The following is a 26,158-nucleotide window of genomic DNA, read 5'->3' as shown; positions in this document are numbered from 1 at the left end:
GGCAGTAAATTATGGCCAACCTTAGCAGTCCCCACTTGTTGGTTGTTTTTTTTCACCAGTCCTGGGGCTTGAACTCAGGGCACTGTCCCTGGCTTCTTTTTGCTCAAGGCTAGCACTCTGCCACTTGAGCCACAGCACTACTTCAGCTTTTTTCTATATATGTGGTGCTGAGGAATCAAACCCAGGGCTTTATATATACGAGACAAGCACATTACCTCTAGGCCATAGTCCTAGCCCCCTCCCACTTGGAGCTCTTTTATTCCTATGCATGTGACTTTTGACAAAAAATAAAATAAAAGTGCTGAGGGCTGGGAATATGGCCTAGTGGTAGGGTGCTTGCCTTGTATACATGAAGCCCTGGGTTTGATTCCTCAGCAACACATATATATTGAAAAAGCCAGAAGGGGTGCTGTGGCTCAAGTGGTAAAGTGCTAGCCTTGAGCAAAAAGAAACCAGGGGGGGCTGGGGATATGGCCTAGTGGCAAGAGAGCTTGCCTCGTATACATGAGGCCCTGGGTTCAATTCCCCAGCACCATATATACAGAAAATGGCCAGAAGTGGTGCTGCGGCTCAAGTGGCAGAGTGCTAGCCTTGAGCAAAAGGAAGCCAGGGACAGTGCTCAGGCCCTGAGCCCAAGGCCCAGGACTGGCAAAAAAAAAAAAAAAAAAGAAACCAGGGACAGTCAGTGCTCAGGCCGTGAGTTCAAGCCCCAGGGCTGGCAAAAAAAAGATTGTGCTTACACTTGTGTGTTCTCATTCCGCTCCCAAGAAGGATATGATGGATTTTATTTTATTTTATTTTATTTTTTTGCCAGTCCTGGGCTTGGACTCAGGGCCTGAGCACTGTCCCTGGCTTTTTTTTTTGGCCAGTCCTGGGCCTTGGACTCAGGGCCTGAGCACTGTCCCTGGCTTCTTCCCGCTCAAGGCTAGCACTCTGCCACTTGAGCCACAGCGCCGCTTCTGGCCGTTTTCTGTATATGTGGTGCTGGGGAATCGAACCTAGGGCCTCGTGTATCCGAGGCAGGCACTCTTGCCACTAGGCTATATCCCCAGCCCCCTGGCTTCTTTTTGCTCAAGGCTAGCACTCTGCCACTTGAGCTACAGCGCCACTTCTGGCCAAGAAGGATATGATGGAAATGCTGATGATCAATAGAATATTGGTAGCTCATTCCTGTTCTTCTTGCTACTCAGGAGGCTGGGATCTGAAAATCATAGTTCAAAACTAGTTGGAACAGAAAAGACCTTGAGTCTCTTATCTCCAATTAACCAGTAAAATGCTAGAAGTGGAGGTGTGACTCAAGTAGTAGAGCATAAACTAGCCTTGAGTACAAAAAGCCAAGAGTGAGTGCAAGGCCTTGAATTACCAGCACCATAAAATAAAATAAAAAAGCTGATGCTTCTAATAAAGCACACTGGAATCCCCTTTCTAGAAAGCAAATGGCTGATTTCTCATTTTCTAGCTACTGATGTGATCTATATTGAAATTCTGGTCTCACCAGGAGGAAGCAGAAAGAAAGTTGGTGACTTCTTTACTGGTGGTATGACTGATGGGTTTTCCCACAGTTCCTTGCCCTTTGTACAGAGGGGTAAGTTTAAAAATCCACAGGGAACTATGCTGCCCCGTAGTTACCAGAAGCACTTCCATTAAATCCAAACCATGTCCAAAAGCTAGAAGTTCCAGCATCAGAATTGGACACTGAGAAAGCTAACAACCCAGATGCCCAAGAACTTCAAGCTTAGTAGATACAATCCAGAAGTAACTTGATAATCATTCCTGCAAAGAACATTCATGAAGCATTTCAACTTATGACAAAGGAGCTTCAGGGTATGTTCTTTAAAATCTAGCCTCTTTAGTCAGGCATGGGAGGCTCACCCCCATAATCCTAGCTACTCAGGGCTGAGATCTGAGGATTGCAGTTCAAAGCCAGCCCGGGCAGGAAAAGCTATAAGAATCTTATCTCCAATTAGCCACTAGAAAAACAGAAGTGCTGCTGTGGCTCAAGTGGTAGAGTGCTAACTTGGACACAAAAGCTCAGGGACAGTGCCCAAGCTCTGAGTTCAAGCCCCAGGACTGACACACACATGCCAAAAAAAAAAAAAAGATTATTAAATGATCTTCTGAGTTTAAGGCAACAGAATTTAAGATCATTGTGAAAGTTCTTAATGTAAAGGAAACTAACACAAAATTATAAATTCATTAAAATACCGAAGAAAATGTTTTTCCAGAGCCAAGACATAACATACACAAACTATACTATACATAGTAAATAGCTAAGAATAATTCTACACAGGCCAAATGTATCTAGCATTGATTAAGGTAAAAGGCTTATGATACATTACAGTGATAAAAGAAAAAATCATTCTCACACATATGCACATCTACAACCATTAACTATGATAGATATAAGACACATTTAAAATATAATCGGTCAGAAACTCTAAAAAAAAGGAATAGTCAAGAGAATAAAAGAAATACAGCTGGATGACAGTGGCTCATGCCTGTAATCCTAGCTACTCAAGAGGATGAGATCTGAGGATTGCAGTTCAAACCATCCCAGGCAGAAAAATCCATGAGGCTTAGCTCAAATTTACCAGCAAAAAAGACAGAAAGGCGAAGGAAGGGTGACATTGTCCAAAAAGAAATGTACTCACTACCTAACTTATGAAATGGTAAACCCTTATGTACCTCAACATTTAGGATAACAATAAAAATATTTAATTAAAAAATAAAAATGAGGGGCTGGGGATATGGCCTAGTAGCAAGAGTGCTTTCTTCCTATACATGAAACCCTGGGTTCAATTCCCCAGCACCACATATATAGAAAATGGACAGAAGTGGCACTGTGCCTCAAGTGGTAGAGTGCTAGCCTTGTGCAAAAAGAAGCCAGGGACAGTGCTCAGACCCTGAGTCCAAGCCCCAGGACTGGCAATCAATCAATCAATCAATAAAATGGGCTGGCACATTCTTCACTGAAATAGAGAAACCAATCCATAAATTCATATGGAACAGCAAAAAACCTAGAATAGCCAAAGCAATTCTAGGCAAAAAAAGCAATGCAGGAGGTATCACAATACCTGACTTCAAGATCTACTACAAGGCCATCATAACAAAAACAGCATGGTATTGGTATAAAAACAGATCGGAAGACCAATGGATTAGAACTGAAGACCCAGAAATAAAACCGCACTCTTACAGCCAACTGATATTCGACAAAGGAGCTAAAGATATACAATGGAATAAACATAGCCTCTTCAACTACTGGTGCTGGGAGAACTGGGCAGCCATATGCAGAAAACTCAAAGTAGACCCAAGCCTATCACCATGCACCAAGATCAACTCAAAATGGATCAAGGACCTCAACATCAGACCTGAATCCTTGAAACTACTGAAGGACAGAGTAGGAAAGACACTAGAACTTATAGGCACAGGAAGGAACTTCCTGAATAGAGTCCCAGGGGCACAACAAATAGGAGAAAGACTCGACAAATGGGACTACTACAAATTAAAAAGTTTCTGCACAGCTAAGGACATAGCCACCAAAATAGAAAGACAGCCAACGATATGGGAAAGGATATTTACCAGCACAGCAACAGACAAAGGCCTGATATCGGTCATCTACAGAGAACTCAAAAAACTAAGCCCCTCCAAGCCCAATAAACCTATTAGGAAATGGGCAAAAGAGCTAAAGAGAGACTTCACAAGAGAAGATATAAAAATGGCAAAGAAACATATGAGGAAATGCTCAACATCCCTGCTAGTAAAGGAAATGCAAATAAAAACAACCCTGAGATACCACCTCACCCCAGTTAGAATGGCCTATACTCTGAACTCAGGAAACAACAAATGCTGGAGGGGCTGTGGGGAAAGAGGAACCCTTCTCCATTGTTGGTGGGAGTGCAAATTAGTACAACCACTTTGGAGAACAGTATGGAGGTTTCTCAAAAAGCTCAATATAGACCTACCCTATGACCCAGCCATACCACTCCTAGGCATCTATCCTAAACAGCAAAATCCAAGATATCAAAAAGGCATTTGTACTACCATGTTTATCGCGGCACAATTCACAATAGCTAAAATATGGAAACAACCCAGATGCCCCTCCACAGACGAATGGATCCAAAAAATATGGTACTTATACACAATGGAATACTACATAGCGATTAGGAATGGTGAAATATTGTTATTTGCAGGGAAATGGTCGGAACTCGAACAAATAATGTTGAGTGAGACAAGCCTAGAACACAGAAAACAAAGGGGCATGATCTCCCTGATATATGACTGTTAACAAAGGGAGACGGAGAGACAGTAGAGACCAAGTCTGTGAATACTGTATATGTTCTTGATACATTATATATTGCATATATGTCAACCTGACCTAGACAAGGGATAGAAAAACAGGTTGTAAGATATCATAAGAAATGTACACACTGCCCTACTATGTAACTGCACCCTCTTTGCACAACACCTTGTAAAAAAATTTATGTCCAATTAATAAAAAAAAATTAAAAAAATAAAAAAAAAGAAAAAATAAAATGGGCTGGGAATGTGGCTTAGTGGTAGAGTACTTGCCTAGCATGCATGAAGCCCTGGATTCCATTCCTCAGCACCACACACACGGAAAAATGCCAGAAGTGGCGCTGTGGCTCAAGAGGTAGAGTGCTAGCCTTGAGCAAAAAGAAGCCAGGGACAGTGCTCAGGCCCTGAGTCCCAAGCCCCAGGACTGGCAAAATAAATAAATAAATAAATAACAGAGCAGGGCACAAGTGGCTGGAGCCTATAATCCTAGCTACTCTGGAGACTGAGATCTGAGCATCGAGGTTCCAAGCCAGCCAGGACAGAAAAGTCCCTGTGAGACTCTTAGTCTCCAGTTAACTACCCCAAAACAGGGCGTGCTGTGGCCTCAAGTGGTAGAGCACTTGAGCACACAGGCTCAGGGACAGTGCCCAGGGCTTGAATTAAGGCCGCTCAACAAAAAATACCAACAAACAACAACAACAGAACCCACAGAACCACTTTACAAAAGAGAAAGTAGAGCACTCAGGTGTAGGCACTCAGCTGACACTCAAGCTGCCTAGGCTGCCATTGTCCAAGCCATCAACACAGTCCCCTGAAACTGAAACCTCTATGCAGGGTCCTATCAGAGACTCCCCAACTCTTCAACCACTGTGGTGACCATCTCACACCCAGACTCTATGGCAAGTTGGCCCAAGACTCCTTCAGCCATGACTGTTGCTTGTTCGCAGGTCCCCAGAGAAGTTTAGTCTCCTGTGATAGACACCCTCTCAAGATGTCATCTTACTAGGCCTACTAAGGTAAAGAAGATAACAGAACACATTTCTTTACCATGCCTAGCCTTTCTACACTGGAGTAGTCATTCACTGTTTCACAAATCCTGTACTAGGATTGAGGCTTATGGTATTGTGTGGGCTTTTTCCACAGTTAGGAGTGGCAATCTGTCTATTTTCCCTTTCTTTCTTGTTGTTTTTTTTTTCTTTTTTTCTTTTTTGTACTAGTCCTGGAGCTTGAATGCAGGACCTACATGCTGTCCATGAACTTTTATTTTTTGCTCAAGGCTACTGCTCTACCACTTGAGCCACACCTCCACTTCTAGCTTTTTTTTTTTTGCCAGTCCTGGGCCTTGGACTCATTGTCTGAGCACTGTCCCTGGCTTCTTTTTGCTCAAGGCTAGCACTCTGCCACTTGAGCCACAGCGCCACTTCTGGCCATTTTCTATATATTTGGCACTAGGGAATTGAACCCAGGGCTTCATATATACCAGGCAAGCACTCTTGCCACTAGGCCATATTCCCAGCCCACTTCTAGCTTTTTGATAGTTAATCAGAGAGAAGAGTCTTTCCACGGCTGGCTTTGAACAGTGATCCTCAGATCTCAGCCTCCTGAGTAGTTAGGAATACAGGTGTGAGCCATCACCTCTTGGGTCTATCTTACCTTTTCATGGAAACTTCAGCTATCCTGCTCCATAGGAAGACAGGGATGGGCTTAGAACTTCTCACTGCCTTTCTGGTATTGGTGTGGTTTCTCTGTGGCTTTCTGCCTCCCACCATCTCCTTCATGGTTCATGGTTCTTTCCCCTTCCTCTCTTTATCTTTTCAGACTCTAGTCTTTCTCTATTGCCAGAGTCTTCCCACTCACAGAAAAAAAAAAGGTAGATATTTTGTGTGTGTGTGTGTGTGTGTGTGTGTGTGTGTGTGTGTGTCTTGTCTAATCCCTGATTTGAAAGAAACACTCTTACTTTTCCCAATCAGTATAATGCTGGCTATAGGTTTAACTATGTAGTCTTTGTCATGTTAAGGTATGATTCTTCTATTTATAGTTTCTTGGGTTTTTATCATGAAAGAATGTTGAATTTGGCGAAGGTCTTTTCTGCACATTCTGAGATGACAATGTGATTTTTGCCCTTTATTTATTTATTTTATTTATTTATTTATTTTTATTTTTTGCCAGTCCTGGGGCTTGGACTCAGGGCCTGAGCACTGTCCCTGGCTTCTTTTCGCTCAAGGCTAGCACTCTGCCACTTGAGCCACAGCGCCACTTCTGGCCATTTTCTATACATGTGGTGCTGGGGAATTGAACCCAGGGCTTCATGTATACGAGGCAAGCACTCTTGCCACTAGGCTATATTCCCAGCCCTTGCCCTATATTTTATTTATTGATTTGCATATGCTGAATCATTCCCACATCCCAGAAGAAACTGGGTCATACATAGTATATGATCCTTTTAATGTGTATTTTTTATTTGAGCTGCAAATATTTTGTTGTGAATATTTACATATATGTTCATCAAGGATATCAATATATAGCTTTCTTTTTGTTGTATTCTTATTTAATTTTGGTATTAGGGAAACATTGGGCTTTATAGAATGAGTTTGGTAGTATCCCTTCCCTTTCTATTTTATGGAATTCTTTGGGGAGGATTGGAATTAGTTCCTCTTAAAGGTCCAGTGAAATTCCATAGTGAATCTGTCTGGTCCTTTCAGACATTGATGGGACTTTTTATGACTTATTCTATTCATTGCTGATTTTTCCTTCTGGGAAAAAGCTCCAGGCTTGGCCTGAATTTTAATTAGCAGTTCTGAAATGTTAGAAAGGGAAAGGCTCTCACACAGGGCAGAGAGTAGAATACTAAAGTTTATCCAGAGGGTTAAAGCAGGAACAGTACAGAATGGGAGATTCCAAGAGGAAAGAAAAGAAGGAGAGGAACTTACTTCCTCAGATAACAGGAGATGATTGGTGGGACTTCTGTGAAATTTTAAGCATGGAGAAGATCTCCATGGAGACAGATTCTAAGCCACTTTTTTTGGCCAGTGACAACGTGGTCATATAAGGTGAGTGAGAGAAACCACACACTCTGTGCCACAGGAAAGGGAAAAAAACAGTGGGCTGTATAGGGTGGCACAGTTGAACAGAAAACAGCTGGGTATCTAGAATTTGCTAGGCAAAGACTGCTGCCATCCCTTATACAGGTCCAGATCCAGCAAGAGGAGCATTTAGAGGCATTCCAGTGGAACAGATCAAATAAAAGTACTGTTTGGAAGCCAAACTTCTTGATCTGGTAGTTTGTAACCTGGACATGTCACAACAAAGCATACAGCCCAGAGGTGAGCCTTTAAGAACAGATGAATGTGTCGTCTGTCTGGAAGAAAAGAAGAGAACCCTCGTCACTGACCAGGAAAAGTATTCCTTCCCAGAGACAAATCCAAAACCCTTAAGCCTAGATTGAGGGAAGGTTGTCGCTCTGGTGCTAAGGCTATGTAAAGTTTGGGAAATCAATTTCAAAGCATCTTTCTACTACTACACTCTTTCTAGCTGCCCTGATGCCTCTATTTCTTCCAGTGTAGCTGTCATCTATCTTTTTGGGGCTTTTGTGGCCTGGAATGTTTCAGCCCATTGAATCAGAGATAGCACAAAGGGGAGCCCTTGAGAAGACTGAGCAACAAGAAATGCCTTAATAAAGGGAGAAGACCACACATAAAGCAAGCTAGAGGTCTAAAGAAAGAAGCCTAGTCTTTTTTTTTTTTGCCAGTCCTGGGCCTTGGACTCAGGGCCTGAGCACTGTCCCTGACTTCTTTTTGCTCAAGGCTAGCACTCTGCCACTTGAGTCACAGTGCCAATTCTGGCCATTTTCTGTATATGTGGTGCTGGGGAATCAAACCCAGGGCTTCATGTATACGAGGCAAGCGCTCTTGCCACTAGGCTATATCCCCAGCCCCAAGAAGCCTAGTCTTACCCAGAAGTTTGGATGAGGGAGGAGGAGAGGAGGAGAGGGAAAGTAGAGGAGAAGAGGAGAAAGAGGAGGAGGCGGAGAAGGGGAGAGGAAGAGGGGGAGATCAAGAGAAGAAAGGAGGAAGTGAGAAGGAGAAGGAGAGGGGAGAGAGAGAGGGGGAATGGGAGAGGGACAACACATAAAAAGGAAGAATAAAGCCTGAAGTTTTACATTCTGGATAGATATTATAAGATCGATAAGGACCTCATAGGTCCCCATAGGTCCCCATATTGATGAAGAGTAATTAGGCTCCATCTTTTGAAGGAAGGAGTCAATGAACTTGAGGCTATAGTGTCAGCTAGCACAATCACATTTATCATGATTACACAATAGTGCTTTCCTGTGGCGCTGGGGCTCAAACTAGGAGCCCTATACTGCTAGGCAAGTACTCTATCACTGAGCTACACTCCCAGCCCCACTTAATAGTTTTTGTTTTGTTTTTTTGCCAGTCCTCGGGCTTGAACTCAGGGCCTGAGCACTGTCCCTGGCTTCTTTTTGCTCAATACTAGCACTCTACCACTTGAGCCACAGCACCCTACTGGTTTTTTCCATATATGTGGTGCTGAGGAATCGAACCCAGGGCTTCATGTATATGAGGCGAGCACTTTTACCACTAGGCCATATTTCCATCCCCCCACTTAATAGTTTCTAAAGGCACTAAACCATAGAATTATGCCAGAAAAAAGAAATTAGAAAGGAAAAAGGAGAAGGTTAAAATGATCACTGTGAGCTGGATGCTGGTGATTCATGCCTATAGTCCTAGCTACTCAGGAGGCTGAGATCTGAGGATGGCAGTTCAAAGCTAGGCCATGCATGAAAGTCTGTGATATCTCCAATTAACCACCAAAAGGCCAAAAGTAGATTTATGGCTTAAGTGGTAGGATGCTAGCCTTGTGAACAAAAAGCTCAGAGACAGTACCCAGACCCTGAGTTCAAGCCCTAGGCCAGTAAACAGTTGTGCATGTGCAGGCATACACACACATATATGCACAAAACTATCACTGTGTATATACTTGGAAAGCTCATGGAAATCAAATAGAAATTCAGTAATATGATGGTATACATAGGAAACATTCACAGTTCAGAAGTAGAAGTAAAATAAGGAAAAAGAGGAGAAAGAGAAGAGAGAGGAGAGGGAGAAAGGGGAGGACAGAAGAGGAGGGAACTAAGAGGAGAGGAGAGGGGAGGAGAGAGCAGACAGAAAGGGGGAGGAATAAAGCAAGCAATGATTTTAACCAAAACAAAGACAGAGTTGCAGAAGACAGAGCTTAAGCATTTCAGCCCATCTTTGGGGCTCTAATTTTAAAGAGAGAAGGAATGGCACAGGGGTAAGAGGTGTGCACAATCAAGCATTCTTCGTCAAAATCTGGTCTGAATGATCATTACCTCATTTCTGGTTCTGCCAGGTGGCCCTGGAAACACCCTTGGTGCTCAAAGGGACAATCCAGTGCCCTTGAGATGATTGTTCTTATTTGGTTAGTAACCTTACCTATGGGATCTATGTTGAACACTTCCCTGCTCCCAGAATCCAAGGTGATTGCAGGTTTAGGACAATGGCAGGAGATTTTTCAGAAGCCTTTTCAAGTGTTTGCAGCAGAGCATTGTAAAAGCTAACAGGAGGGTGTCTCAGCTGCTCTTTGTGCCTTCAGCCTTGAAGGGGAACTAGACTGTTGGGGATCAGATTATTATGCCTGCAGGCAGAGCTAAGCAGCAACCTGACCCCCCAAAAAAGGGAGACTCACAAAATGGAAAGTTGTTATCAGCTTTTAGTTATCATAGGAACCCAAGGGAGGGCTCAGTGCTTTTCAGGCAGAGTTTCTAAGTACCTATCACATCCTAGCCACAGAGGTGTATTTCTAAAGTTGCAACAAGATAACAATATGTTTCCAACTTTTAGATTAGGATTACTGTTACTTTCTTAGATATTTCAGTCTCTGCTTTTTACATGGATGCGGCTTTTACTTGGGGTAGAGCTTGATTAAGGAAATTGGTAAAAATAAATAAATAAAAACAGGTGGGAGTAGTGACTTTGCCTTGTACTCTCAGCTACTCAAGAAGTAGTGCAGAGAATCTTGAATTGAAAACATCTGCAATCCTAATTATTAGACTGAGATTGGGAATATTCTGTTTATTTGTTTTGTTTTTGTTGCCAGTCCTGGGGCATGGACTCAGGGCCTGAGCACTGTCCCTGACTTCTTTTTGCTCAAGGCTAGCACTCTACCTCTTGAGCCACAGTGCCACTTCCAGCTTTTTTCTATATATGTGGTGCTGAGGAATCGAACCCAGGGCTTCATGTATACAAGACGAGCACTTTACCACTAGGCCACATTCCCAGCCCAGATTGGGAATATTCTGGGTAGAGGCCAGTTTAGGGAAAATAAGCTCACAAAACCCCCGTCTCAGCCAATAAAAAATATTGGTCATGATGGTGTGCACCTGTATTCTAGCTACAGCAGAAGATTAAGCAACTTGAAGGTCACGGTCCAGGCAAAAGGGGAGACTGTTTGAAAAATAACACATTTGTACTATTATAGTCATGTCAAGAATCAGAGAATTACTCCTCCTCCCATTCTATTTATTTGTGTTTCCCAATTTAGAAACTGACCTGGTCAATCTGTGTGCTGGACCCATGTAGATTAGTCTACTCAGTCACTGCCCAAAGCCAACTCTAAAGGAATCAGGTGAACTACAAGCTCCCCCGCCATGGGGGTGGGGGTGGGGGGAGGGGGTGGAGGGAGGGGGCGCTATTTATCCTCAAAGTTAAATCTTAAGAGAACTCGGGGACACAGAAAGGCTTTTATAAGTAATGAAAGGAGGGTCCATGGCACAATTGGCAGGAAGGTTATGTACTGAGTGGGATCTTTGTCATTCGGAGCACTTTAAACCCTTTTCCTTCTTTTGGCAGGACTAGTCCACTCATCATCAACATCTTGGGCTAGTTCCTGTGTTTTCTTTAGACAAACACAGTATTTTTTTGCAAGCTAATCTTCCCAGTGATGTATGTGCTTTGTGTTAGTAGATACACAGGATTAAAGAAGGAGGTGGACATTATACATTCTGAACTTGTCTGAAGGTTTCCAGAGGTCTGAGTTCTGTAAATCGAAAGAAAGATTATTTTGAGGGGGTGTAGCTTTACTTTAGAATTTAGATTGTTGGGCAAAAGTAGTGAGAGCAAAAGAGATAACACCTTACAGAGTACCCATTGGTTGTACGTTAAGACACTGAAGCTTCAGATCGGAAGCTTAGCTCATGTGGTAGAATGCTAGTCAATGAGCAAAAGTGAATCCCAGTGTTGGAGTAAAAAATAAAAAAGCTGGGTGGCTCACTCCTGTAATCCTAGCTACTCAGGAGGTTGAGATCTAGGAATTACAGTGCAAAGCCAGCCCAGGCAGCAAAGTACATAAGACCCTTTATTTCCATATTTCCAGTTAACCACTAGAAAACCAGAAGTGGTGCTGTAGCTCAAGTGGTAAAGTGCTAGCCTTGAGCAAAACTGCTCAGGAACAGTACTCAGGCCCTGAATTCAAGCCCGAAGACCAACTGAAAAGACAAACTAAAGCTAGATTACTGACTAGTATCCACAGAATGAAGATGTATCTGAGACATCAATAACTCCTCTCTCTCTCTTGTCCTGGAGACTGGCACTATCCCTGAGCTTCTTTCACTCAAGGCTAGCACTCTACAACTTGAACCACAGTGCCACTCCTGGCTTTTTCTGTGTATGTGGTACTGAGGAATCAAACCCAGGGCTTGATGCATGCTAGGCAAGGACTCTACCGCTAAGTCACACTCCCAGCCACCCTCCTCCTACTTTCTGATTGGTTGTGGAGGTTATTTGTAATGGTTGTAACAGAGTTTTCTTAAGGAAACAAACTTTAAAGCTTGTTTTTACCTGGAATCTAGACATGTGTTTTAATCAGACCTGACTCCGCAACTGTGTGATTTTGGTATGAGATCTTTTCACGTATTTGCATCTGATTCTCCTCATCTGGATGGTGTTGAATACTAAGATGTAACTTCTATGTATTTCAGTGACTGTATCAAATAAAATGTTTGCTAAAACCAAACCTCCTGCCAGATACTAATTTAAGGCAAATGAGTTTTCCTAGTCAACAGCCACTGTATTACTAGGCTGAGATCTGCTTTCTAAACTGGTGAATCGGGGTGAAGGGCTAATCAATGCTCAGTATTTGAGCCTCGGTTGGAGGCAATGAGCTCCTTTCAGCTTGAAGAGGTCAGATCAAAGCCCGAGGGCCTTGATTTGCTGAGATCGCAGGAGGACCTCCTAAGTCAGCCCAGGCTTCCTTCCTTCCCATTAGTCTCCATCAGGGAAACGGTACTTGGATCCTTTAGCCCCAGGGCACAAGCCAGGCTGGGGAGCAGCGGGAGATCCCTCAGGCTTTCTGAAGATCGCTGCGGTTCCAGTGATTCCTAAAGGTTCAAAGTCAGCATAACGTCTGGGCTACTAGGCCCGAAACGCTAGTTTAACTTAGGTTCTCCATCCTTCTAGGGCTGCAAAGCTCTGGGGGAAGACATCCAGAGCTTTCACGGGAAGGCTGATTGGCTCGTTCTCATGTCAGTCAAGGTTTCCGGTACAGCAGGCCTTTGAATATTCAGAAAAGTAGCGAACCGTTCTTCCCCGCTATAATAAGAGCCCAAATCGGAGACTATTGGGAAATACCCCAAAGGGGCAAAGCAACTCCGGAAATGGCGCCTGGAACCATTTCCTGCAGTGCAATCCAATGAACTCTTTCTTTTGGCAGCAAATCTAGTCCTTCAGTCGGTCCAAAGAGAAGGTTTTGATTGGTTGTCCCGCCCAGGAGAGGCGGAGACCGGGAAAAGCCTCGTCCAAGCGCGTGCGGCTATTGCCCAGTTTGCCAGTCAATCACCGCGCTCTCTGGATGGGGAGGGAATCAGAGCCCTAATGGCCCCGCTTTTTCCCGGGCCGACGCGCGTGGAGACTCAGGCTCTGCAAGGCCCAGAACCACCCGCGTGGGCGGGGCCGCCGCTCCACCCGGGCTGTTCCCTCGCTCGGAGGCGCGGGGTGTGGCCCAGAGCGCGGGGGGCCGTGTGGGGCGAGCTTGGGCGGGGAGCGAGCGCAGGGGCGGGCCGGGCGGAGTGGGGGCGTGGCCGGAGGAGGCGGAAGCGGCAAGCGAGCCCGAGTCGGACCCGAATCGAAGCCAGCGTCCGGGGCCGGCGGAGCGGCGTCGGCGGGGTTGGCCGGGGAGAAGGGGCGCTGGAGCCTTTGGGCGGGCGGGCCTGGGGGTCGAGGCCGGGGGGCGGGTGACGGGCGTGCTAAGGGCTGGCCCCACGCGGTCGCTAGAGCGGGCTGCGGTCCCGCGCCGCCGGGGGGGGGGGGAAGATGCGACCGGGGGCCCCGGGGCGGGGCGGGCAGCGGCGTCCGCGCGAGCGGCGCTGGGGGCGGGTGGCGGCGGCGGCATGAGGCGCGGGGCCGGTGTCCGCGGGAGGGAGGCGCTGCCCGCGGCCCGGTCGCTCCCGCTGCAGCTGCTCGCCGGCGCGCTGTACCCTGCCAGCTGGGCCTCGGCCGTTCTCGTCTCGGCCGCCTCCCGGGCCGCCGCTGGTGACCCCTCGCCGCGCCGCCGGAGGCTTCACCCGCGCCCTCCCTCAGGACGCGCCCGCGGAGCTCGAGCTCCTTCGCCTCGGACCCGAAGGCCGCGTTGTACCGGGCGGCGGCGAGGCCGGAAGATGGCCTGGGTGCTCAAGATGGACGAGGTGATCGAGTCTGGGCTGGTGCACGACTTCGACTCCAGCCTCTCGGGCATCGGGCAGGAGCTGGGCGCCGGCGCTTACAGCATGAGGTACGGGGCGCGCGGCGGCTCTCCACGGGGGGCGGGGGCCGGCCCCACGGGGCGCGGGTCGGGGTCCTGCCGCGTGGCGCCGGGGCCTTGGAACCCCGCAGGCCTCTGGGTGACGGGCGGGCAGGGATTTAGCTAGTAAAGTGGTTAGGGGGGAAGGGGGCACCCCTTTTAGGGTGGCTTACACCCCCTCTCCCCGTCCCCGGAGCCGGAGCGCACTGTACCACATGGGGAAAAGTAGTCTGCGGTGTTTTGTCGTTTTCTCCTCGGTTGTTCTACATTGTCATCTTGCCCCGTGGCAAGTCTTAATCACTTGATGTTGTAATAGTCAATCATACCATAAGGAAGAGAACAGCAGGGAAAAGCTCGGTCGCCCGCGTGTGTTTTTCTGATTGTCCCATAGTGAAGTTTCGTATTTGGGAGACTAGCCGTTTCCACTTGCTGGGGGTGTTTTAAGATCAGTTATTGTAACAGCACACACACAATAGGTTAATCTCTGCAGTGTGGACCAGCAGCCATTCATTTTGTTTAATTTTGAGAGCTTGAAGCAGCTCGTTTAGTTTCTGCCCTTTATCCATCTAGGTGAACGCTTGGAAGCTTTTCTTTATGTAGTTTTTTTAGCGGCTTTGTTGTAATATAGTTTATGGAGCCTAAAAAATTCACTTCATAGAAGCCTGAAATTCAGAGGCTTGGGAAGCTTTTCTTTGCTGTGAATGGAGGGTAGGTTTAATTCTTTAGAGCAGTGTGTATGCGACGTGTTTGAAGGGCTGTGCAGCTTTCCAGTGCCTTCCACTAGCACCCCACCATGGCTCCAGGAGGAGGAGGAGGACTTTTTGTGGCCCAGAGCTATTCTGGGGTGATCAGAGCTGAGGCCTGAAGTCATTGAGCTCTTTAATTTTAAAAGAGAAACCATGACCCTCCAGAACGGTGAAGACGTTTCTGGGAGCAGAGACAGGGATGGAAAGCCTGTTTAAGAGAATGAAGCCACCAGCGCCTGGCCCTGGTTTGGGCTCCCCGAACTTAGCACCTCCTCTCTTCTTGCAGTTGTATAACTTGAGGGCTTTAGATGAGGTGGCCTTTTTTTCTTTCTTTCTTTCTTTTTTTTTTTTTTTTTTGGTGCGTGTGCTGCTCCTAGGGCTTGAATTCAGGGCTTGGGCCCTGTCCCTGAGCTTTTTCACTCAACACTAGCACTCTACCGCTTCCATTTTTTGCTCTTTGGGTAGTTTATTGGATATTTAGCGTCTCACAGACTTTCCTGCCCAGACTAGTGACTGCCTAGGTGGCTTATTTTCTAAAACAACTGCCTCTGTTGTTGAGGAAATGGAGCTACTGAAAGACATGGGGTCACCCAAGAGGGAATTCTAGAGATAGTGCATTTTACATAGGAATCAGGAAGGAAGGTTTGCTTTATTCTCTCAAGTTCAAGACATAAATTTGAGGAAATTATTAGAAAGAACTTCTTGGTAAAAATATTTTGTCATATAGCTTTCCATTTATTTGTTTAAAGAGAAGTGTGCTTACTGTATTTGCTTTTTTTGGATTGCTTAAAGCAGAGGTATTTTTTACGACTTATTTTAGGAAATGGTCTCCACAGCTTTTGGAGATGACAGCTTGAAAGAAAGAAATGGTTTTAATGGTATATGACTCTTAAGATACATATTTATGTTAAGGAATGTAGGCTGATGGTATTGGGGTATGCTGAGACTTAATTTATTTTCTCTTTTTTAGTGGTTTTGGAGATTGAAAGGAGACTAATTTCTGATGTTACTTTTGCTCCCCCACCCCCTAGGTTCTTACTTTGTGTGTGTTTTGTAACAACACTTGTGTGTTCTGAGCTGCTGCAGTTTCTATTTGTAACTAGGCAGGTCATACAACACTTCTTTAAAATCTTAGTTCATATATCAGGATTGTAGAGGTGAATGAAGAGATTGTAGAAACCTTTCTTTTCTAAATGAGTGGACTGAAGGTTGAAGATGTGATTGTTTTAATTAAACAACCAGTGGTATTGCCCTCCTAGAGGCAGGCTCATTTTCCCCTGGCTGAGTGAAGGCTGAAACCCACTGTAACTTGAAATCTGGGTCATTCATGTTTTTGTGGAGTGTGCAGCAGATAACCAAATATCTTTTAAAAAATAAAGCAAAAGCAACATATCTAAGAGGATCTTTTAGGCTATTTGATATTTTTCTATTACATGAAACAAAGTCTGTAGCAAGTTAATCTTCAGAATGAGATCAGTATTGAACTTAACTATATGTATTTATATACTTGTACAAACATGTAAAATATAAAAAATAAATGTACACATTTTTGATGCTGGAGCTACAAGCATGAAGTGTGTGTGTGTGTGTGTGCGCGTGCGTGCTGGTCCTGGGGCTTGAACTCAAGGTCTGGGGGCTGTCCCTGAGATAAGGCTAGCACTTTACCACATGAACCACAGCTCCACATTAGGCTGTTTTAGTAATTTATTGGTGATAAGAGTCTCACAGACTTTGCTACCCCAGCTGGCTTTGAACCATGGTTCTCAGATCTCAGCCTCCTGAGTAGCAAATATTATAGACATAAGCCATCAGTTCCCAGCTATGAACTCTTTTTAGTCGTGGGGCTTAAACTCAGGCCTTAGACACTGTCCTCCAGCTTTTCTGCCCAAGGCTAGTGTTCTACCACTTTGAGCTACAGCTCCACTTCTGATTTTCTTTTGGTTAATTGGAGATAAGAGTCTTAGGGACTTTCCGACCCAAGCTGTATTCCAACCTTGATCCTCAAAGCTCAGCCTCCTGAGTAGCAGCTGGTGAGCCACGAGCACCTGGCTGAACTCTTTATTTTTGAATGGTTTAAATGGTTTTAAAAAAATTACTGTACTATTCTAACAATTTTGCAGCCAGGCTTGGTGGTAGGATGGAGGCCGAGGCAGGAGAATCATTTGAGTCCCAGCGATTTGGTTAGCCTGAGCAAAATAGCAAGATCCTTGTTTCTAAATAAATACTAAATACAACAACATAACAGTATTACCTTTTTTGCACCAGTCCTGGGGCTTGAACTCAAGGCCTGAGCTCCGTCCCTGGCTTCTTTTTGCTCAAGGCTAGCACTCTACCACTTGAGCCACAGCGTCCCTTCTGGCTTTTTCTGTATATGTGGTGCTGAGGAATCGAACCCAGTGCTTCATGTATACAAGGCAAACACACTATCACTAGGCCATATTCCCAGTCCAGTATTACCTTTTAAAAGGCATAGTCTCAACTCTGTTTGTTATACTTGACTGTGTTGTAAAACTATTTTGGAACAAAAGATATACTTTGCATATTTTGAAGTGGGAGATAACATCCACAATTTATCTGTAATTTGCTAAATCAAGCTGCTTCAAGCTGAAGATAAACTTTGAGTATTTATCTATGGATCAGAATGTCACTTTACAGAATCAATAGTGGAACAGGAAGAATTCAGCTGAGGTATTGTTAATAAAAGTAATGCTAAGGTTTATTATGTAGCTATTAATAACTGATTTTGGTCTTTTAAAACAGGTTGCCACTGAATAGCTGACATATGTCTTTGAAAGTTGAAAAAGAAGTCAAGATCAGGAAATTTCCAAAACCTTTTGTACCTGAGCATACTTTCAGAATTCATAGCAATATCTATAAAACTTACCTTTCGAAGTTTAAAAACTTTCTAGACTTAATCTGTAAAATGCTGTGCTTTGCATGCTGTCTGGTCTTATGTAGTTTTTCTTTTTTAAATAATTTTATTAAACAACTCAGCTCACAGGTAGACAAAAAACAGTTGCCTAGATTGAGCCTTCAGGGCATAGATTTCCAACCCTTGGTATCTGTCTATCTATCCATTCAATCTATTTGTCCTCACTGGAGCTTGAACTCAGGATCTGAGTGCTTTCCTTCAGCCATTTCCACTTAAGTCTGGCACTACCATTTGAGCTACAGTGCCACTTACAACTTTTTGGAGGTAAGAGTCTCGGGGACTTTACTGCTTAGGCTGAGTTTGAACTGTGATTCTCCAGTCTCAATCCCCTGAATAGGTAGGATTACAGAGGTGAGCCACCAGTGCCTGGCTTAGGATAGACTAACAATTAACTTTGATGCCTTGGAAAAGAATTTGCTGAATATTGAAATCTTACATACTTAAGAAGTTGTTTTTTTTGCCAGTCCTGGGCCTTGGACTCAGGGCCTGAGCACTGTCCCTGGCTTCTTTTTGCTCAAGGCTAGCACTCTGCCACTTGAGCCACAGCGCCACTTCTGGCCGTTTTCTGTATATGTGATGCTGGGGAATCGAACCCAGGGCCTCATGTATACGAGGCAAGCTCTCTTGCCACTAGGCCATATCCCCAGCCCCAAGAAGTTGTTTTTATGTAAGAACTATCCTGGTTAATTTACATAGCTACTGGTTCAATTGAGGTATCCTCCAATTGGTTCTAATGCTGTTTGAAACCTAGGCTTATTGATAAGGTCTCAGTGCTTATTGATAAGGTCTCATAAACTTGCTGTTTCATACACTGGGACTTGTTGGTTTATCAGGATATACAGCTATTTGCTGTTGACGCGTCATCCTCTTTTCCTGTAGGTTTTGTGACTGAATTTTTTGTTGTTGTTGGTGAACTCGGTCCAGGCACTGTCACTGAAAACTTTTACTCAAGGCTAGCCCTCTACCACTTTGAGCCACAGTGCCATTTCCTTGTGACTGAATTTAAAAGAAGCTGTAGGGTACTTAGTTGCTTGCTTTTGAACAAATGTAGAAAATGGGTATGAAGTTGGTTAAAATTCATTGGTGTAATTCTTTCTAAATGTTTTTATCTACTCATAAATTTTTTAACTTTTTAGATGTTTTGGAGATTTGAAATTACTGAAGTATGATAAAACTAATTTTTATTAACTTATGTATTGGTATTTGAACTTTTTAACTTAAACAGTTTATTTTGGAATAATTTTTACAAGTTATAGAAATAGTGTAGAGAGTACATACACACACTTACACACACATACACACCCTTTACTCCGTTTCTTGTAAAACTGAAATCATTGGTGCAGTACTATTATATGAACTACAGATTTCACTTGAAATTCATAAATTTTTCCTTATGTATTATTTATTTGTTTTTCTTGGTGCCAGTCCTGGTCCTGGGTGCTGTCCCTGAGCTTTTTAAAAGCAATTTTTGTTGTTATTATAAAGGTGATGTACAGAGTTTACAGTTACATAAATCAGGTAAAGAGTTTCTTTTTGGACAGTGTCACTCCTTCCCTCTCCCAGTTTGTCCCTCCCATCCCCACCTAAAAGTTTTATAGTTCATTTTCAACATATTGTTTAGTGAGTACCACGGCTGTGTTGCTTCACTCTTTGTCTCTCCATTTCTGTGGTCCTCCTTACCTCCCAAAGACAGACAAAGGAACAAACAAGACAGAAAGAAAAGAAAAGAAAAGCATCAACAAAGAAAAAAAACTTTGTTTCCATTTCCTAGAGTTCATTTTGATAAATACTATTTTATATGATCAGAGGCACATAGGCATTGCACCTTTGTGTTCTTCCTCTAATAATATCTGCCTTTGGTCCTGAGCTTCCCCCCCTCAGCTATAGCCTCAACTCTTTAGCAGTGATTTTAAGTATTTGACCATCATGGGAATCATGTTTCAGGTTTCATTTTGGTTTACATGAATGGAATAGATGTTGTATGTTTTGTAGTCATTTTATAATGAAAGCATCAAGAAATTTAAAAATACTTAACACTGCTGGCCATTGGTTATTACCAAATTAAAAACAAAAACTATTTTCAGTCTGACATTGGTGGCTCATGCCTATAATCCTAGCAGTTTAGGAAGCTGATAGCTAAAGGTCACAGTTTGAAGCTAACCTAACCAGGAAAGTCCATGAGACTCTTAATTTTTTATTTTTTATTTTTTGCCAGTCCTGGAGCTTGGACTCAGGGCCTGAACACTGTCCCTGGCTTCTTTTTGCTCAAGGATAGCACTCTGCCACTTGAGGCACAGTGCCATATATGTGGTGCTGGGGAATCGAACCCAGGGCTAAATGTATACGAGGCAAGTGCTCTTGCCACTAGGCCATATTCCCAGCCCCCTCTTAATTCTTGTTAATCACCAAAAAACCACAAGTGGAGCTGTGGCTTAAGAGGTATATCATCAGCCTCATGCAAAAAGCAAAGGACAGCAACCAGGCCCTGAGTTCTAGCCCCAGGACCAGCACAACAAACAAATAGTTTGCAATTTGCAGTCCTAGCTATTCAGGCTTAGAATTGGAGGAGGATCACAGTTTGAAGCCAGTTAAGGGAAGAAAAGTCTTAAGAGATTCCATTTCCAAAATAATTATCAAGAAACAGAGCTAGAAGCATCGCTTGAGTGATAGAGTTCCAGCCAAAACTTGAGGCCCTGAGTTTCAAATTCCAGTACCCCTACCTACTCTTAAAACACACACACACACACCACCACCACCACCACCACCACCACCACCCCCCTCTGTTATCCAAAACAGAAAGCTTAGCCATATGAATGGCATTTTTACCCCTCCAAATTCTTTAAATATCTGGTTCCATGAAAGACAGATAGATTCATATATCTGCTACTGGAATGTTTTGTTGACATATATGAAGAATGTCACCCCCACATACATAAGTGGAAGAAAGGGAGTTTATGTTAATGGCCACCTTGGGTAATTATGGTTATTCTTTTTTAATGCCGCACTAACACTTGACAAGGTAGTTTCTTTTCTTTTCCTTTTTTTTTCCGACCGTAGGCTTTGAACTCAGGATCTGAGCTCTGTCCCCGAGCTTCTTTTACTCAAGACTAGTGTTCTACTACTTGAGCCACAGTACTACTTCTGGCTTTTTTTTTTTTTTGAGTAGTTTATTGGAGATAAGGGTCTCATGGACTTTTTTGCCCTGGTTAGCTTAGAACTGCAGTCCTCAGATCTCAGCTCTCTGGGTAGGTAGGATTATAGGTGTGAGCCACTGATGCTTGCCTCCGTTCAGTCCTTTTATTGCATCTTTTACCCTGCATTATTTTGAAATGCATTCATTGAAAATTTGGAAAATAGTTTTTCTGAGTTGTGCAAATGTTTCAGATTTTGACACTTTCTATTCTAATAGCATCAGATAATTATATTCCTTAATATAGTTACTGTTTCCTTAGGTGAGGAGGGCTCATGATAAAGAAGGAAGCTTAGATTTTATTATTGGCAACATACCATCAGATGTTTTCCTTGAAATGATAGTCTCACCTTGTTAATTTCCAGAACATTTCTGTGGAAAATCTAGATCTGGCTTTTTTTTTCTTTCTTTCTTTCTTTGGTCAATCATGGGCTTAAACTCAGGGCTTGGGCGCTGTCTGCTTTTTGCTCAAGGCTAGTGCTTTTCCACTGAGAGCCACAGCACCATTTCTGGTTTTTCAGTGGTTAGAGATAAGAATCTCACAGACTTGGGCTGGGGATATGGCCTAGTGGCAAGAGAGCTTGCCTCCCATACATGAGGCCCTCGGTTCGATTCCCCAGCACCACATATACAGAAAATGGCCCGAAGTGGCGCTGTGGCTCAAGTGGCAGAGTTGCTAGCCTTGAGCAAAAAGAAGCCAGGGACAGTGCTCAGGCCCTGAGTCCAAGGCCCAGGACTGGCAAAATAAAAAGAATCTCACAGACTGTCCTGCCCATGCTGGCTTCTCACCATGATCCTCAGATCTCAGCCTCTGAGTAGCTAGGATTATAGGCATGAGCCACCAGTGCCAGGCTAGATCTGACTTTTTTGTCGAAGTCTTTCCCTCCTTTCCTCAGTCCTTTCAGTTTTCTTTTCTTTTGTTTTTATTTTGAATAATCAATGCTTTTTAAAAGTACAAATAATGTTCCTTGAGAAAAGCAGAAAGAGCTTTTCTTTAGAGCTTGGAGCGGTGGCCTACAAAGTGTCCCTCAACAATTGGCAGAGATGGAATTTGAAGCTCTGGACCCCAGGCCTTTTCAGTTCATCTTTAGGCATTCTACCAATTCATAATTGAGAATTTTCTACATAGGAGAATATGGTCCCTATGGATTGGAGGAAAATCATTTGGGAATGCTATTTCTTTCTTTCTTTTTTTTTTTTTGGCCAATCCTGGAGCTTGGACTCAGGGCCCGAGCACTGTCCCTGGCTACTTTTTGCCCAAAGCTAGCACTCTACCAACTTGAGCCACACTGCCACTTTTGGCCATTTTCTATATATGTGGTGCTGGGGAATCGAACCCAGGGCTTCATGTATATGAGGCAAGCACTCTTGCCAATAGGCCATATTCCCAGCCCTGGGAATGCTATTTCTTGTTGTTTCTGTTTCCATGTTGTATCTTATTTTTTTTCTTTAAGACCTTTTGAACTTAGTAGTGCTATAATAATTTGTAACATCTCAGATTTTCTATGTAGTTGGCCATAGCTTTAAATAATGGTAGATTTGTTTCTTTGTAATTTTCCATTTTTCTTTGTGGGTTGGTTGCCTAGGGCTTTAATGAAATGTTCTGTAGAGGCACTCAGAACTTGTATCTTTAGTTGTCTTATTTAACTTACTATAGAGAATGCTTCCCAAAATATTTTTCTTTCTGTGTACTGGAGTTTAAAAACTCAGGGCCTTGTACTTTCTGGGCAGGTGCACTCCCATTTGCTCCATACCACCATCCTATTGTGTTGGTTATTTTTAAGATAGGGTCTCACTTGATATCTGAGCAGGCCTAGAAGGCCACCCTCCTATTTGTGCTTCCCGTCATCACTAGGATGCCAGGGACATGTCATTGTATCCAGCTTTTGTGCTTCTCCCATAGTTTTGTACGTTAGGTGTGTATCACCACACACTTTGGTTGAGATGGCATCTCAGGATCTTTTATGCCCTGGCTGGTCAATTTCCTGATTTCTACCTACTAAATAGCTGAGATTATATGGATTTAAGTCATTCTGCTCAACATTATTTAAAATTTTATAAAGCTCGGGCTGGGGATATAGCCTAGTGGCAAGAGTGCCTGCCTCGGATACACGAGGCCGTAGGTTCGATTCCCCAGCACCACATATACAGAAAACGGCCAGAAGCGGCGCTGTGGCTCAAGTGGCAGAGTGCTAGCCTTGAGCGGGAAGAAGCCAGGGACAGTGCTCAGGCCCTGAGTCCAAGGCCCAGGACTGGCCAAAAAAAAAAAAAAAAAATTTATAAAGCTCAACCTGGAATACATTTTGGATTTAGTAATACTTAACACTTTTTCAATGAGTACACGTTTATACTTGTAATTTATGTAGTGGACCTGGGAATATTCAGATTTTCTTTATCTTGGTTGTAACTGGTTCATATTCTTCGTCTTGCTCAGTAGACGGAGTGTAGTATACTCTTCCCATCAGTTCCCTACTTTCCTAGATCATTCCAGACTCAAAACTTTTCCTCCTTAGCTGGGTGTCAGTGGCTTGCACTTGTAATCCTAGCTACTCGGGAGGGGGCTGAGATCTGAGGATCTCAATTTGATGCCAGCACAGGTGCAAAAGTCTGTGAGACTCTTTATCTCCAATTAACCACCCAAAAACCAGAAATGGCCCTCTGGCTCAAAGTGGTAGAGCGCCATGCTTGAGCAAAAGAGCTCAAGGATGATGCCCAGGCCCTGGGTTGGTTCAAGCCTCATGACTAACAAAATTTAAAACACACACACACACACACACACACACACACACACACACACACACACACACAAAACAAAGAAAAACTTCTGCTCTCCATGCCTATGTGCAAATGATTCCTATACTTGCTATTTTGCTGAGTAAATTAAACTTCCATATACAAAACTGGCTTGTGGTTTGTTTTAATGATATAAGTGGATTTCTTTTCATTTATCCTAGTTTGGTTATTTGGGCGGTGGCTTCTTCTTTCTTCTGTCTCTTTCTTCTTTTTGGCGGTAGTAGAACTTGAACTCAGGGCCTGGGCACTGTCCCTGAGCTCTTTTGCTCAAGGCTAGTGCTCTACCACTTTGTACCTAGCATCTCTTCCAGTTTCCAGGTGGTTGTTTTGAGATAAGAGTCTCGTGTACTTTACTGCCAATTGCCAATGCTGGCTTTGAACTGCTATCCTCAGATCTCAGCCTCTTGAGTAGCTAGGCTTACAGGCATAAGCTGCCAGTGCCTGGCTTATTTGGGCTTCTTGAATCAGTGAGTTGGTACATTTTTATCGTTTCTGGAATTTTCTCAGACTTTATCTCTTCAAGTATCACCTCTGCACCATTGTTCCCTCTTCTAGGACATCAGCCAATGGAAAATATTCTCACTCTCTGTGTTTTCTGGATAAACTTAAGTTTCTAATTTACTCTTCACTTCTTTGTGAGCTGTTGTTAAACCTGGGTTCTTAATTTTGGCAATTCCATTTTCCAGTTCTATCTTTGTTTTGCTGTCTGGCTTTTTTTTGTCAGCCATGGGGCTTCAACTCTGGGCCTGGGCGCTGTCCCTGACTTCTTATGCTCAAGGCTAACATTTTACCACTTAAGCCACAGTACCACTTCCAGTTTTCTGGTGGATAGTTGAGATAAGAGTCTCATGGACTTTCTTGCCTGGGCTGCCTGCCTTTGAGCTACCATCCTCAGATCTCAGGCCCCTGATTATCTTGGATTACAGATGGGAGCCATCAGTGCCTAGCTTTATCTTTTTAATGTTTCCTGTTCCTTTAAGGTCTTCTCAGTCATGTCTTTTATTTCTTCAAACTTTTATAGTTAGTGTCTGATAATTTAGAATGTGAACCATTTCCACAAGAGCTTCTCTTTTGAGCAACCTAACAAGACTCTAGTCTGCAATAGAAGCAGAAAAGAACTTAATACCAGGAGACAATTTGGGACTGGGGGTAGACCATCTGTTGTTTTTGCTGTTGGTTCTTATTCCTAGAGTCTTGTTTGTCCTTCTATGCCTAGTTATTTTTGAGTTCTGGCATTAAAAAATTACTTGGAATAATTTGATATGCCAGACTTTTCATGTGTTTGTCATACTTCTGGGAATCTTACCTTAATCCAGACTTAGCCATTTCCTAGAGAAGCTAAGGGTGCAGAGATGCTTGCAAAAGCTTGCATATTTTCTCTTCACCTATATCCTGGGAAGCTGGGATATCCTAGACCCACAAGGCTACCAAAACCACAGCACAAGTTTGTGGTTCTATTCTCAGGCTAGGAAGGGTCCTGTTGTTAGAAGCTGTTTTGAGTGCCTTGATCCTAGATTCCAGACTCATTCTTTTCTTTTCTTTCTTTCCTTTTTTTTTGTGTGCTGGTACTGGGATTTGAACTGACAGCCTAGTGTTCTTGTTTGGCTTTTTCCTATATGGTTGATGCTTAGCCTCTTGACCAAGGCCCAGGTCAAGCACTAGGATCAGCCCCTGCAAAAGAATATATGTATGAAATTGTCCTTCCTAACTATCCATTTTTTTTCTTCCTATCTTCCCATCAAACTCCACATCTCAGGCTGGATTCAACTTCTGGCTAACTTAAAAAAATGTTTTTATTAAGTAGTTGTACAAAGGGGTTTCAATTCTGTAAAGTCAGGTTATGAGTACAATGTGTCAAGTCACACAATTCAATTTTTATATAGTATGCATTAAATTTAATGACTGTATTTCCCCACCCTTCCTCCCTCCATTCACGTACCCCCTGTTCTTGCTGCCCTCTGTTCCCCAGAATGTGTTTCAGCTTTCTGGTACTCATTTTGTTGAATGGTTTGTTAGTTGTTCAAAGGAGTTACACTGTTGGCTCCTCCCCTATGCTGGCTGTCAATTATTTTTATATGAAACTATACAAATAATTGTATACAATTAGTATATTAGTCAATTTGTATGTCTATGCATGCAGCCCTGCATATCATGTATGTTTGTATTTTAGATCTTTCACATATCAGAAAAAACAGTGCCATTTGTCTTTCTGAGCATGGCTTACCTCTCTCAACAATTTATTAGGTGCATCTGTTTCCCTGCAAATGAAACAGTATTATTCTTTCTGATGAGCAAAATTCCAGTGTACATATGAACATTTTTTTGATCCACTCATCTGTTGTAGAACATCTGGGCTAACTTGGCTGTTACAAATAGTGCAGCAGT

General features: G+C 43.5%; 1 protein-coding gene across 5 annotated transcripts in view; it reads left to right on the top strand.

Annotated features, from left to right (window-relative positions):
- The first annotated feature begins 13,412 nt into the window (after window positions 1-13,412).
- The window catches only part of Ubp1 (upstream binding protein 1), a 69,616-nt gene continuing 56,870 nt past the window's right edge, over window positions 13,413-26,158 (top strand). For 2 of the 5 annotated variants that reach the window (XR_007211279.1, XR_007211280.1), the window contains exon 1: window positions 13,713-14,103. Coding sequence is in view for 3 of the 5 variants with exons in the window: in XM_048348629.1 (XP_048204586.1) it covers window positions 13,724-14,103 (380 nt within the window). In the remaining 2 variants the exon portion in view is untranslated. Of the gene's footprint in view, window positions 13,500-13,712; window positions 14,104-26,158 lie in introns of those variants that run through there. The other 3 variants (XM_048348632.1, XM_048348629.1, XM_048348631.1) reach the window with 3 other exon arrangements.

This window comes from Perognathus longimembris, chromosome 6 (assembly GCF_023159225.1).
Source record: "Perognathus longimembris pacificus isolate PPM17 chromosome 6, ASM2315922v1, whole genome shotgun sequence".
Classification (NCBI taxonomy): Eukaryota; Metazoa; Chordata; class Mammalia; order Rodentia; family Heteromyidae; genus Perognathus; species Perognathus longimembris.
Note: the sequence above shows the minus strand (reverse complement) of the source record. Positions and strands in the feature narration are given on the sequence as shown.